This window comes from Schistocerca cancellata, chromosome 4 (genome assembly GCF_023864275.1).
Source record: "Schistocerca cancellata isolate TAMUIC-IGC-003103 chromosome 4, iqSchCanc2.1, whole genome shotgun sequence".
Lineage (NCBI taxonomy): Eukaryota > Metazoa > Arthropoda > Insecta > Orthoptera > Acrididae > Schistocerca > Schistocerca cancellata.
Window position 1 is genome coordinate 125,227,821 of NC_064629.1, and position 15,185 is coordinate 125,243,005.

The 15,185-nt window shown below is 45.1% G+C and overlaps 1 protein-coding gene across 4 annotated transcripts in view; it reads left to right on the forward strand.

Moving 5' to 3' along the window:
* The window catches only part of LOC126183309 (protein sickie-like), a 701,479-nt gene that overhangs the window by 460,700 nt on the left and 225,594 nt on the right, over positions 1–15,185 (forward strand). For all 4 annotated transcript variants that reach the window (XM_049925155.1, XM_049925156.1, XM_049925154.1 and 1 more), the window contains exon 4: positions 4,340–4,469. In XM_049925155.1, coding sequence (XP_049781112.1) covers positions 4,340–4,469 — 130 coding nt within the window. The remainder of the gene's footprint in view (positions 1–4,339; positions 4,470–15,185) is intronic.

Sequence of the window (15,185 nt, forward strand, 5' to 3'; positions counted from 1 at the left end):
CACGTATTCCTACATCCAACGAAGCTTTCTGCAGAAAAACAATTTGAGTCAGATGAATGGGTAGTCATTTTTAGTTCCACCATAACCTCACTTGAAAGAGAGGCTTGGAAAACGCTGGACGAAATATATAAACCCAAAATGGGACTACGTGAGAAAATACACGAATTTTTGCCCAAAAAAACACCAGTACTTCAGGCCAGGTAGAGAGTTAATGACAGTTCTTTCTAAAGATTCCTGCTGCTCAGTTTCACGATTACTATTCCCATGATGACCCAGCCGAATGCGGCGAAGGATCTTACATATAACTTGTTAACCTTAAAATCAACCTGCATAAATATAAATTTTAACAGCCTAAATATTTGCACATTTCTGGTCAAACAGTGGGCTACCTCTGCGTTTACTGTATTCCTTCTAGGTGTGTTGTTATTCCATAGAGGCTAAAACTGATACTGTTCATCAGAATTATCTTACACCTGTAAATAGAATAAATAATCAATTTACTAATAGAATTGAAGCTTTCGCGGCCGGCATACAAATATCAGAAATTCATTTATTGCCATTAATAATAACTGATGTACTGATTTTATTTTATTTTTCATCTTTTCTTTTTAACTTTAAAAAAAAAAAAGAAACAAGTTCCGACCGAACAGGCCTCGGAAGGCCCAAAGGTAGTGACCGACCGCCGTGTCGTCCTCTGCCGGTAGGCGTCACTGCATGTGGGGCATGAGTCAGCACACCACTTCCGGCCGATGTCAGTTTTCGTGACTGGAGCCGCTACTTCTCTATCAAGTAGCTCCTCACTTTGCCTCACAAGGGCTAACACGGTGAGACCCCGCTTGCCAACAGCGCTCGCCAGACCAGATGGTCACCCACTCGAGTGTTAGCCCAGCCCGACAGCGCTTAACTTCGGTGATCTGACAGGAACCGGTGTTACCACTGCGGCAAGGCCATTGGCCTTAACTTAAAAAAAAAGACACAAAATTACACATAAATGTTTGCGAATTACCAACACTACTGCAAATCAGAAGTTTATTTTGCAGCCATGGTAATATGTGTTTGGGAGAATAGGAATCTTTACTTTGTGAACACGCATCGACTTACGCAAATGTGATCAAACATGAGTATTCCTGTGCTGTTGGGTGTTTTGTATACAATATTGCCGATCGTGACAACCGTATCAGAAAACTTAAAAACTTCTTCCACCAGACCGTAGTACCCAGTAAAGATATCTACAGACACAGAAAGCTTACGTAAAAAAATTGTCTTTAATAACGAGGCAACATTTTACAGAATGGTGCAGTGAACAGACGCTATGTGTGAATCTGCGCACAGAGGATTCTGCACTGTTATGCACCATCTTCGTGACTCATTAACAGTTAACGTATTCTGAACAATTTCACAGTTTACATTTTACACATCTTTTTTCTGTATGACACAGATCATTACTGGAAACATGTATTTGGACATGCTGGGAAAGTAATGTTTTTATGTAGGTGCATGTGAAAGATAGATCGTTATCGACAGCTTGCAAAGATGGTCACACTGAATACTAGTAAGCAGAATCGTAAAACTACCGTAGGCTATCGTAAGTCAGAGTAGACTACGATAGTTTTGCAAGCAGCTTTGTTCAGTTAAGACCGTAACAGCGTTATCTGAACATTTAGGTGTGTTGAATACCTATCGGGGGTCACCTCATTTCGATAGCTTTGTCTGCCTATGCGATCAGTCTCTTACTAGGTTCCCCTAAAAAGCAGCAGCGATGAACCGCTTAGAAACTGAGTGAGGGTACATAAAGGGCCACATAACGTACGGAACATTTTAGGTCTATGTAGTTATCCTCCTGTCTGTTACTTAAAAATAAAAGGTATTTATACAAAAATTAAAACTATCACTTTTTAAGTCTGGTTTTATTCGAAAATTGTTGATTTGCAATGTAAAACATAGCGATATTGTAGTAAAAATAAAAAAGTAATACAGATTTATTATATAGCACCAGGAAACCAATTTTCTCAAAAAAAGGTAAAATTTAAAAAAAACGCAAAACAAAAAACAAAAAAATCAAACATCGCTTCAATATTTCTTCGAGCTTATACAAAACATGTTTCTGTTGATCATAAACAACTTCCGCACTTCTCAGTAATAACAGGAAATTCTTGCCTTTGATTATAAAGAAGAACGTTCTACTGAGTAAAAAATAACAATAATTATATTCATTCATTTTTTTGTGCATGTAAACTGCGCTTGCATCAAAAGTAACTGCTTTGGTTACATAAAAGCGCAGAAATTATGCGATAAACAAATTTTTATTAGTTATAAAATGCAATTTACATTTTGTAAGGAAATACACTGATGAGCTAAAACATTATGATCAACTGCTTAAGAGCTTCTTTGTCCGCCTTTGGAAAGAACTGATGCTGTGTATCAGGGATCCGACAGTTTGTTGGTACGTCTGAGGAGGTACGTGGCACGAAATATCTACGCACAGGTCATGTAATCGCGTAAATAATGGGCCGCTGATTTGCGTACGCAGTGATGGCGCCCGATAGCGACTCAGATGGGTCCGAAAGGATTTACAGAAGGTGAATTTGCTCGCAGAGACATCATCTTTAGTTCACTATAATGTTCTTTAAACCACGGTCTGGCTCCGAGACACGGACAATTATACTGCTGAAAGATGACATCGCCATTGGGGAAGACATCAAGCATGGAGGGATGCAGGTGGTTAGCAGCTGTCAGCGTGTCTTCGGTTACTACCACAGGTCCCACGAAAGGGCAGGAGCATGTCTCCCACCAGCCCGCGTCCGTGGCGCGCTGCACGTTTCGAGCCGCCGTTCACCTTGGGGACGGCTTATGTGGAGACGACCATCGACCTAGTGTAGGAAAAATGCGATTCAGCGGAAGAGTCGACAAGCTTCCGTTGATCGACGGTCGAAGCCCGATGATCCAGTGCCTACTGCAATCGTAACTGACGATGTCGTTAGCTCACCACTTAAACATATAGGGAGGGTCTGTGTGGAACTCCAAAAAAAAAAAAAAAAAAAAAAAAAAATGGAAAAATGGTTCAAATGGCTCTGAGCACTATGAGACTCAACTGCTGAGGTCATTAGTCCCCTAGAACTTAGAACTAGTTAAACCTAACTAACCTAAGGACATCACAAACATCCATGCCCGAGGCAGGATTCGAACCTGCGACCGTAGCGGTCTTGCGGTTCCAGACTGCAGCGCCTTTAACCGCACGGCTACTTCGGCCGGCTGTGGAACTCCCATGTTCATCAATGTACGATGAACGGTGTGCCCTGAAACACTAGTGCGTGCACCAGCATTGTGCTCTTCCGGCAGAGATGCCACAGATCACCATCTATCCAAGAACAAATTCCGCCGCTCGTGGTCTCGCGGTAGCGTTCTCGCTTCCCCAGCACGGTTTTCCGGGTTCGATTCCCGGCGGGGTCAGGGCTTTTCACCTGCCCCGAGGTGACTGGGTGTTGTTGTGGCGCCTTCATCACCGTCATTTATCCCCATTACGGTCGGAAGAAGGCAACGACAAACCACGTCCACCTAGTAAGGCGGTGCGGGTCTCCCGCATCGTTCTTCTACGCTCTGTCAAGAAGCACGGGACTTAAAAAACCAGAGCAAACAAGCCTCCGAGCACCACGTTCTGCGAAGAGTCGTCGACGCCCAACAATTTAGCGCCTAGTGATAGTTTCACTGTCCTTCTACCCCTTTCCGTAGGTGCTCACTATAGTAGCACGTCCACATTCAACCGGCTTCGACGTTTACGAGACACGCTTCCACGGGACGTGCGTAATGATAATCTGCCCTTTCTCAAAGTCCCTTATCTCAATGGATTTCCCCATTTGCAGCCCATATCTTCGCTAGGGTGATCCCCCGTCCGTGTCTGCTGCGCTTGCATACCTTTGTCACTGCATCGCGTGCGCGAAACTCCACCAGGCGGCATCCAACGTCACGATGGGCAGTGCTCATAATGTTTTGACTTATCAGTGTAAAATACTCAAAGGACTAACACTGAACGATATGCGGTTCTGATTGTGTGCAAAACAAACTGACAATAAAAGAGAAGTCGTACTACGTTATTTAGGTATTGTACCAGAACTATCGAACTATAGTTTTAGTAGAGCGCAGCTGTGCTAGTAAATAAAACGCTGAGTTCATCTGTATGACTGCAGAACTACGTAATATAATGTCAAAAAACATAAATACGTTACATTAGTGTAGCCACATCAAATATTTCTAATCACACTGTTTGTCAGATGTGTTATAGTTGTGTTAGGCCACAGTTGTCGCTAAGGCTGTGAGCCTTATTAACGTGCTGTTTGCACAGGTGCGACTAAGCCCGTGTCCAGCAGCAGTTCCCGGTCTACCAGCCCCTCGGCTGCTGTGCAGTCCTTCATCCCCACACCCAAGTCCACGCCTCGAGCTTCTATACCGGATAAGCATCTACCGCCCAACAGGTAAGATCACGTATTTTTCCATTTTTGTCGCTGTTTTCTTTTATTTTTTTAACCTTCGCCGTATTAGTGAATTACGATAAGTGTTTTATTATTTTTGAAAATGGGAGAGCAAGAGTGATGTACAGGGTGCTTAAAAAGTCAGTATAAATTTGAAAACTTAATAAACCACGGAATAATGTAGATAGAGAGGTATAAATTGACACACATGCTTGGAATGACATGGGGTTTTATTAGAACAAAAAAAAAGAAAATCAAAGTTCACAAAACGTCCGACAGATGGCGCTGGACAGCAAAACTGCTACCGTGACGGGTGAGACGTACGCCGATATGTTACAGAATCGCATCATCCCCAGCCTGACTGATAAACACCTGCTGGAACGTACAATGTTTATGCAGGATGGCGCTCCACCCCATACTGCTAGACGCGTGAAAGATCTCTTGCGCGCGTCGTTTGGTGATGATCGTGTGCTCAGCCGCCACTTTCGTCATGCTTGGCCTCCCAGGTCCCCAGACCTCAGTCCGCAAGTGTATCGTGATCGACCGACATCTCTAGGGATGCTGAAAGACAACATCCGACGCCAATGCCTCACCATAACTGCGGACATGCTTTACAGTGCTGTTCACAACATTATTCCTCGACTACAGCTATTGTTGAGGAATGATGGTGGACATATTGCTCTTTGCTTTGTCTTACCTTGTTATGCTAATTATTACTATTCTGATCAGATGAAGCACCACCTGTCGGACATTTTTTGAACGTCTGTATTTTTTCGGTTCTAATAAAACCACATGTCATTCCAAGCATGTGTGTCAATTTGTACCTCTCTATCTACATTATTCCGTGATTTATTCAGTGTTCAAATTTATACTGACTTTTTGATCACCCAGTATATCTTGATGGGGAGTGATCCTCGACTAAATGGACCCACACACGAGCGACAGATCGGCGCGTGGGCGACAGATCGCTTCGGACGTCGCACGTGTGTTGGCAAATGGCAGCGATCAGTTGCTGATCGCTGGTCGCATGGAAATCCCAGGCAATCTGATGGCTCGCATGCGATTCGTGCACGCAGTACGGCTGCCTGGCTAGTTAGCTGCGGTGTGTGGCAATATGGCTGCGACTTTTTTTATCTCTTTATCGAGAGTGGTTGTGCTTCGTTTCGCTACGCCCACTACGAGCAAGAAATTTACAACAGAATTTACTGTTATGCGGGGACCACGAACTACTCTGAAAGTTGAAGTGGAAGCCCGAGTTGCCATTTATGTTAAGAAGTAATGCAAAATATACCCTGGCATTTTGCAGCTTGTGGTACAGAAGTAGAATTGATAGGAAGTTCATAGTCGTAATACGGTGGGTTCCCTCTTATGATTTAGAGTTATTTATGAAACAATTATACACATTATTAAAGTTTTTAACTTCTAAATAGAATGGCATACGTACCTACCGTAATGTTGATAGGACATTTTAATTTAACTGTTCAATCAAATATATTATACAATTATACTCAAAACCCTTGTCCACCCGCCTGTTTAGCCGAGAGCGCTAATGCGCTGCTTCCTGGACTCGGGTAGGCGCCCGGCCCCAGATCGAATCCGCCAGACGGATTAACGACGTGGGCCAGTGTGCTGGCCAGCCTGGATGTGGTTTTTAGGCGGTTATCCACATCCCACTTGGTGAATACCAGGTTGTTCCTCACATCTCGCCTCAGTTACACGCTTCACAGACATTTGCACCATGTTCACACTATTTCACAGTTTACACTAGACGCAGACTGTTGGGGTACACTGATTCCGTTCTGGGAGGTATGGGGTGGCAGCAGGAAGAGCATTTGACCACCCCTTCAAATTAACTGTGCCAAATCCGATTGTAACAATGGTGACCCTGCGAAAACTGTGGGACAAAGGCACAAGCAAAAGAAGATACTCAAAACCCTTGTCATTTCATATAAATTGAATCTCCATATGGTTTATAACAAGAGTTATAGTAATCAATAGTGCTGTCTTTATATATACATGATGTAAATTGTGTAAATACTTGAAGTTAAATTATAAGATTAATGAATATAAAGGAACTCATGACTAATAAATGTAAAACGAATTTTATTGGCAGACTAGAAAGATGTACACAACCCACTTAGTGTCAGTGAAAAACGTAATATATTCTGTGGGACTGATGACCTCAGATGTTAAGTCCCTTAGTGCTCAGCGCCATTTTTTTTTATTTTTAAGGGATTTTTTTAAAGTTATTTTCATCTCGGTGAGACATTGTATCATATGAGCAACACGCAGCACAGTGAGCATTATAATCATCTTTACCTCTGTTAAGCCATGAGTAAGCCCTTCATAATTCGTCTTTAAACTTTGTTTTCAGTTTCCACGTTTTGCTTCTTTTTCGAAAAGAGAAGTACATTTGCTCCGTCAGTTCACTTGTCAAAATACTTCACAAACTGTAAATGCACGGTAACAAAACAACAACCAGGTGTTTTGATCGACTTTGACAAGCTATTGAATGGAATTAAGTTTGATGTAGTGGCTTTTGCGTGCAGGTTTGCCACAGTAACTCTCTTCGACCTAAAAACGGAAAGAACGAGACTTTATAATGTAAAATATTATCCATGCTGATGTAATTAGGATTTTTACGTGTCCCGACAGGGTTTAATAGACAGTCATGTTTTAAATGGGAAAACCGGGAAACGCCACCTAAATTAGTATACCTCTAATGTTTGTAGACGTCTAATACTGATCTTTTTCCTTTTCCAAATCCCTACCCAACCATTCTGATGCAGGATTCCCGTGGTTTTCCTAAATTATTTCAGGCGAATGTCGGAACAGTTTCTAAAACAGGGATGAAGTGAGCTAGGTTCCGTATGTAATAACCATGGCGTGGGCGGGATGTGACCTTCTGAACCTACCTTCTGCGTACAGTATTGTTTTTAATGAAATGGAAACAAAAATAGTGCGACAATTAATGCGTTTGAAGGTAGCGATTAGTTTATCTCAGTCGTCCATCTGAAACGATTTTTGTGAACAAAATTTTGATGAGAAAAGAGCATTGGACACTCTTTTATAAGCTGGAGAGTAAAAGACAATATATTCGATATGAGATGGGGCGAGAACGGATCCTGTTCTGGGTGTCCCAATTTAACTTTCAAATACCATCGAGTATTGATAAGCGGTTTTCTAAGAAATCGTCAATAATCCATCGTAATCCTTTCCCGAAAGTTCCACATTCTGCCGAAATGCCGGAAGTTCCACATGAGGCACGAAAATGTAGTTCTTGTCAGCGAGTAATTGTCTATAATCTACACATCATACTGAAAAATGCTAGGCGCCGCCTCACCTGATGTATGGAGTTTCATCACATAACGATGAAATTGTGCAAAGACTTTCGTGATCCGATGAACCACAGTATATCAAATGGTTCAAATGGCTCTGAGCACTATGGGACTTAACATCTGAGGTCATCAGTCCCCTAGACTTAGAACTACTTAAACCTAACCAACCTAAGGACATCACACACACTCATGCCTCAGGCAGGGTTCGAACCTGCGACCGTAGCAGCAGCGCGCTTCCAGACTGATGCGCCTAGAACCGCTCGGTCACAAAGGCCGGCCACAGTATATCACTTGCTTTCCGGCAGAAAAGCCTCGCTTTAGCAAACGCCCAGGGAGCGGTATCAACAGACTGTAAAACATATAGACTTGTAGAGTGGAGGCTGGAGACGGGGAAATTGAGTACGATCCCGTTTTTGTGGGAGGGCTTTCGCCTCTCGTGTCTGTACTTGGCACTGTAGCAGAAGTGGGCTACAAGGACTTGCCTGCTTCCCAGTTACTGCTACCTGTTGAAGACTAGTTTTGGTATTGATTGTTGAGTGTATCAACTTGACAGTGCATCTGTTTTAGGTGGAGTTGTGATAAAGTGTTACAGTAAGAAAACGGTCCAGCCCGAATTTTGCTTTTAGCTGGAATGAACATTAAGGAGAAGCTCCAAAGAGCCACATTCGCTTCCGACCAAAAAATTTCTTTTCACAGGAACTGCGAAATATATTTAATAAAACCAGAAAACCTATATCTGGATGGCGGAACAGGTATTTGAAACCTACTCTTCAGAATGCTAGTCCATTGTTTTTAACTATTATGCTACTTTGTTCGAAATGAAGGGCAGTAACCTGTCGTGTCTTCAATACGAAGACTGTTTTGATGCAGCTCTCCACACTTACACTCCTGGAAATTGAAATAAGAACACCGTGAATTCATTGTCCCAGGAAGGGGAAACTTTATTGACACATTCCTGGGGTCATACATCACATGATCACACTGACAGAACCACAGGCACATAGACACAGGCAACAGAGCATGCACAATGTCGGCACTAGTACAGTGTATATCCACCTTTCGCAGCAATGCAGGCTGCTATTCTCCCATGGAGACGATCGTAGAGATGCTGGATGTAGTCCTGTGGAACGGCTTGCCATGCCATTTCCACCTGGCGCCTCAGTTGGACCAGCGTTCGTGCTGGACGTGCAGACCGCGTGAGACGATTCATCCAGTCCCAAACATGCTCAATGGGGGACAGATCCGGAGATCTTGCTGACCAGGGTAGTTGACTTACACCTTCTAGAGCACGTTGGGTGGCACGGGATACATGCGGACGTGCATTGTCCTGTTGGAATAGGAAGTTCCCTTGCCGGTCTAGGAATGGTAGAACGATGGGTTCGATGACGGTTTGGATGTACCGTGCACTATTCAGTGTCCCCTCGACGATCACCAGTGGTGTACGGCCAGTGTAGGAGATCGCTCCCCACACCATGATGCCGGGTATTGGCCCTGTGTGCCTCGGTAGTATGCAGTCCTGATTGCGGCGCACACCTGCACGGCGACAAACACGCATACGACCATCATTGGCACCAAGGCAGCGACTCTCATCGCTGAAGACGACACGTCTCCATTCGTCCCTCCATTCACGCCTGTCGCGACACCACTGGAGGCGGGCTGCACGATGTTGGGGCGTGAGCGGAAGACGGCCTAACGGTGTGCGGGACCGTAGCCCAGCTTCATGGAGACGGTTGCGAATGGTCCTCGCCGATACCCCAGGAGCAACAGTGTCCCTAATTTGCTGGGAAGTGGCGGTGCGGTCCCCTACGGCACTGCGTAGGATCCTACGGTCTTGGCGTGCATCCGTGCGTCGCTGCGGTCCGGTCCCAGGTCGTCGGGCACGTGCACCTTCCGCCGACCACTGGCGACAACATCGATGTACTGTGGAGACCTCACGCCCCACGTGTTGAGCAATTCGGCGGTACGTCCACCCGGCCTCCCGCATGCCCACTATACGCCCTTGCTCAAAGTCCGTCAACTGCACATACGGTTCACGTCCACGCTGTCGCGGCATGCTACCAGTGTTAAAGACTGCGATGGAGCTCCGTATGCCACGGCAAACTGGCTGACACTGACGGCGGCGATGCGCAAATGCTGCGCAGCTAGCGCCATTCGACGGCCAACACCGCGGTTGCTGGTGTGTCCGCTGTGCCGTGCGTGTGATCATTGCTTGTACAGCCCTCTCGCAGTGTCCGGAGCAAGTATGGTGGGTCTGACACACCGGTGTCAATGTGTTCTTTTTTCCATTTCCAGGAGTGTATTTATCCTGTGAAAGCCTCTTCACCTCTGCTTAACTACTACATCCAACCAACATCCGTTTGAACCTGCGCTCTCTATTTAAGCCTTGGTCTTGCTCTACAATCCACTCCCCCTCTCCCCCCCCCCCCAATCCCCTACACTTCCCGACTGATTCCTTCATGCGTCAGGATGTACGCTGTCGACCGAACCCTCCTTTAGTGAAGTTGGGCCAAAATTTCTTCTCTCCCCAGTTCGATTAATTACCTCCTCATTAGTTAAACTGTCTGTCCAACTAATCTTCAGCATTCTTCTGTAGCACCCCACGTTGCACTGATGTTAATGATTTTTTTGAGAAAAGCTTTTCTCGCTGTCGCCAGTCTGAATTTTATATCCTTTATATTTCAGTTCATTTATTTTTCTGCCCAAGTAGCAAAACTAATATACTGCTTTTAGTATACTTAGATTTCGCATGCGGCCAGAAGACGCTAGTTCAGCGACGTAGAGCCGTTCAGCTCAGGGGTGTCGAAATCGCTGCCTGTCACACCAGCGCCTAGGAATCCCTGTATAGGTAGATTAAAAAAGTGCTCAAGAAAGCTGTGCAGGTAGCACGAAGGGTGTTGCCGAGCTGAGCGATCATTAAGGGACCCTTCGCCGTTTTAATCTTGCATCTGTCATTGTTGCACACCCCTTATGATCACGCCACAGGTGGGCTGAAAAAGCGTAAACACCCTTTGCTGATTCGGATGACGTTCAAATATCGTCGAATGATTTTTGTGATGAGCGTACTGTAAGACCTTCAGTACACACACCATCAGATTATTTGTCTTGTCGCTCTAACGAAGTAGGCGAGTGTCAATAATATGTCTCGTGGTCTTATCGTGGCGTGTTTATCTTCCGCCGTTAGGTCAGACGATAGAAATGCCACTTGCACGCTTAGAGTAGCAGATTGACGGTGACCAACTTTAAACAGAACTTGATTAATTTTCACACACATTTATTAAAATAATAACAAGCATAAAAATTACTTAACTTGGTTCTGGATGCTATTTACAATTGACAATCTGAAATTCCTTAGGTATTGGTACGTTAATCTTATTCTCACATATATCTCTGATACTTGACAAAAGTGTCTATACATTTATCTTCATGGCTATGTACAGGAATATGGTAATCTTATTAGGAGCAGACTGAAACTTGACTATAGACTGGTACAGACAAATGCAGACTGGTTTAGACTGACTATTCGGAGGTCTGTACACTCGTTATAATACCTCGCGCGTTCATGTACCACTGCGCGAGTGTGATCCGTGAGGAGAAACGGTTCTACGTTAGCAGCAATCTCATTAGCTGCGTTACATATTAATACGCGGATCGGCGGAAGCAGAATTTGGTCCGTGTCTATGGCAGCGCCATCTCGTAGTGCGGAGATGGACGAGTGCTGCGCCTGCGCTGTTGTGCTTAGCGGGTCGCGCTCTAGTGGGAAAGTTGTGTACGCGCTGACAATGCGGAACTACGTACACAACAATTTTCAACGGGCTCTAGTGGTTCCACCCTACACACCAGAGCAAAAACTGCGGCCGCGCTAACACTCCAAAGGGGTGCGAACACGCACAGTGGGATTACAGGCACAAGACGTCCTTAGAGAGGGGTTGAATCGCCCAGGGGGTTTCAGCAGTGTCAAAGGTTGCCAAGAACGTCTTCCTGTTACCGCTCGCCGAGCTGTCGTTTTCGAAGGCGAAATGTGTGGGAATCAACGCCACAAGGGAAGGAGTGGTTCCATTGAGGCCCTTTATGCCACCCTCTAGAGTCTAGGTTATGCTTTTGGATACTTAGCGGCGGCGTGCTTGAAATGTTCTCTCGGCCACCCATATGGAAACCGCGTAATTTCAATGTAGAAAGTCGTGGTTCTGACCTCCATCGCAGAGGCGTTGAAAGAAGGGGTGAAATGTGTTTAAGAAGGGGTGTGCCGACCTTCCCATAGTGTGACGCGTCCACGGGGGCGTTGGGCAGAATTGTGGTGAAATTTGGTGCCAATTTGACATCACTGACCCACCTAACACTTCGCATGAACTTCTGAGACCTGGCCTTTTTTTTCACATGTGTCGACACCTTGCTGTTCGGCTATTTGAAGCGTCGCTGAACCTGAGGGTGACGTCACAGGTCACCACGCTTTTGCACCGTCGGAGAGGAACGTTGCAGGCGCTTTTGAGCTAGATTTCATATTTCTGCGCCGCAATGGGAGACAATTACGGGATTTCGAAAAAGTGATCCTTTAATTATGTTGTGCAGTTTCATCACTCGGTTTCGACCTCTCTGTCCTATCAGGCGTATTTTTAGTTGGCAGGATGTAACGTATTCCGTGAAATTATTTCTACACCAATCAGGATATCCATCGAAAAAGTGACATTTACAAGCACGCGCGCGCATTTGTGTGTGTGTGTGATTAAAAAATTGGAATTAGATGGTAAGGACTGTGGGACCAAAGTGCTGAGGTCATCGGTCCCTAGGCTTACGCACTACTTAATCTAACTTAAACTAACTTACGCTAAGGACAACACACACACCCATGCCCGAGGGAGGACTCGAACCTCCGACGGGGTGAGCCGCGCGAACCGTGACGCCTCAGACAGCACGGCTACCCCGTGCGGCACAGTATGATTATCTGAAGAATATAAGCACAGTATGATTATGTGAAGAATGTTGCGATAATCTCGCTGTTCTTTCCTATGAACAGAAAAAGAGTATTATGCATGTGAGGGCCTGTATGTAGCAAAAACTTTCAGCAGTAATTACTTCCGCTGTATGATGAAAACTTGTATTGTAATAGTTCTCATCGAATGGGGAGGAGGGTGGCAAAATGTCACTTTCGCTCGCTGAGGTTCAACCGAAAGAGATCCCACAGTGCCTCGTATTCAGAAGGAGCGAGTTTCAGATTCCCGTCAGACTCACCTCACATTTCCCGCAGTTTGCAGGATTAATAGGATGATTCCTTCTATTGGAATAGGGGTGTGCAGCCTTGCTAGCACTCTGATCGCAAACCCCTTACGTGAATAATGGCCGCAAGTTCAGCTGCGCGGGGTAGCCGTGCGGTCTTAGGTGCCTGGCCATGGTTCGCGCGGCTCCACCCGTCGGAGGTTCGAGTCCTCCCTGGGGCATGGGTGTGTGTGTTCTTGTTAGTGTAAGCTAGTTTAAGTTAGATTAAGTAGTGTGTAAGCCTAGGGACCGATGACCTTAGCAGTTTGCTCCCATAGGAACTTACCACAAATTTCAAATTTCCGCAAGTTCAAAAATATCTTGCCGTGAGATATTTGAGACCCCCCTGCCCCAATGGCAGTTATATTGGGCTCAAAACTGCTAAGTCCTACAAGGGTTCGCTCTCTCCATTTCGGGAGGGAATGAAATATGAGAAAAAAAAGAAAGAAAAGAAAAAAAACGAAAACGATAAAATTACAAGAACGAACGGTCAGTGGTCAGGTATCAGTGGGGCATGCGACCTGCGTCTGTGAATCTCTGAATTAGGGTATGGCCGATGTTCTGCCCCTTGTTCAGCTGAGCTTGTACTCTGTCTCTAATTACACAGACAGCGACGGGACATTAAACTCTAACCTAAACTCTAAACTTCACAGCTGCTCGCCTCCAGGTATATGGCAGGAATAATAATTGTCTGACCTGATCCTGAATAAATATTCACCATTAGCACCGTGGCACTTCGTTTCTCCATAACTCTATGGTCTCTTTCACCATTAAAAAGGAGCATTATCACATACAACTTACTTGAATATCATCAACGCTTTTGCCAACAAAATTACGAAGATCAACAGAAAAATAAATCCGAAGCGGTATAAATTCACCATATCCGCATCCATACTCGGCAAACTATTGTGAAGCGATGGCGAAGGGTACTTCCTATTGTACCAGTTATTAGGGTATCTTCCCGTTCCATTTGCATATGGAGCGTGGGAGGAATGCCAATGGACCTAAGTCTGTCACCTGCTTTACCTATCTGATCGTTCCATTCCTTATTGCTCCTGTACTTGCTGTAATTAACCTAATCTTCTCCTCACAATCACCATGGGAGCGATACGTAGGTGGTTGTAGTATCTTCCTAGAGGCATCATTTAATCCTGTTTCTTGAAACTTTGCCAGTCGGCTGGCTCGGGACAGTTTGCGTCTATCTTCAGGTCTTTGCCATTTCGGTTTTTTCAACATTTCTATGACACTCTCCGATGTGTCAAATAAACCTGTGACCATTCGTCTGCCCTTCTTCGTGTACGTTCTACATCCCCTGTTGGCCCTAGTTATTACAGGGGCCGCACACTTTAGCAATATTTTAGGATGGGTAGTACGAGCATTGCAATCTGCTATGTAGACTGATTGCATTTTCCTCATATTCTTCCAATGGACCGAAGTCTGTCACCTGCTTTACCTACGACTGAGCCTATGTGATCGTTCCAATCCTTATTGCTACTAACGGGGGGACCTGGGAGGTGCATCGAGTTATGAGCTCCCACTTCGCCTGCTTATAGTGTGGGTAGGCACCTATCACACCCTAAAATTGTTGGTGTCAATGCGAGGGTCCAAGGTTCGGTTCTGAGTAGAGTGGGTGGGCTGTCACAGTCTTATTGTCTCTATCCCTCCCCCCCCCCCCCCTCACCCACCCCAAATATAGCTTACGCTCTCACTCACATTTAATGTGCCACAGATGTCTAGGATTTCAACAATAATAAATATAAAAACAGTTTCAGTATTAATTTGTTTTACATCAATGGTTAGTACAGCACTTTTGCTTTTTAGGGGAGTTGGAAGGGCTCATGATGCACACGGCCACTTCCCCCCTTGGATCGTCGCCTGCGGAAACATCTTATAGAGGCGCACAGAAGTTGCGGATTCGGGAGCAGATAATGTCCTTTCACATAGGTTACATCAAAGACAAAAGCGGGCCATGGTTGGACCTGTATTTAAGCATGACTATGAGAGGATGTAACTGTATCATAATATTGTCAGACTTTTCAACGGAGCATACAATATGGATCTCTTACAAATCGTGACAGTGTTGTGCCATACCAGGACTCGATCAAGGGCCTCTTCTCCCTTCCGTGGACTC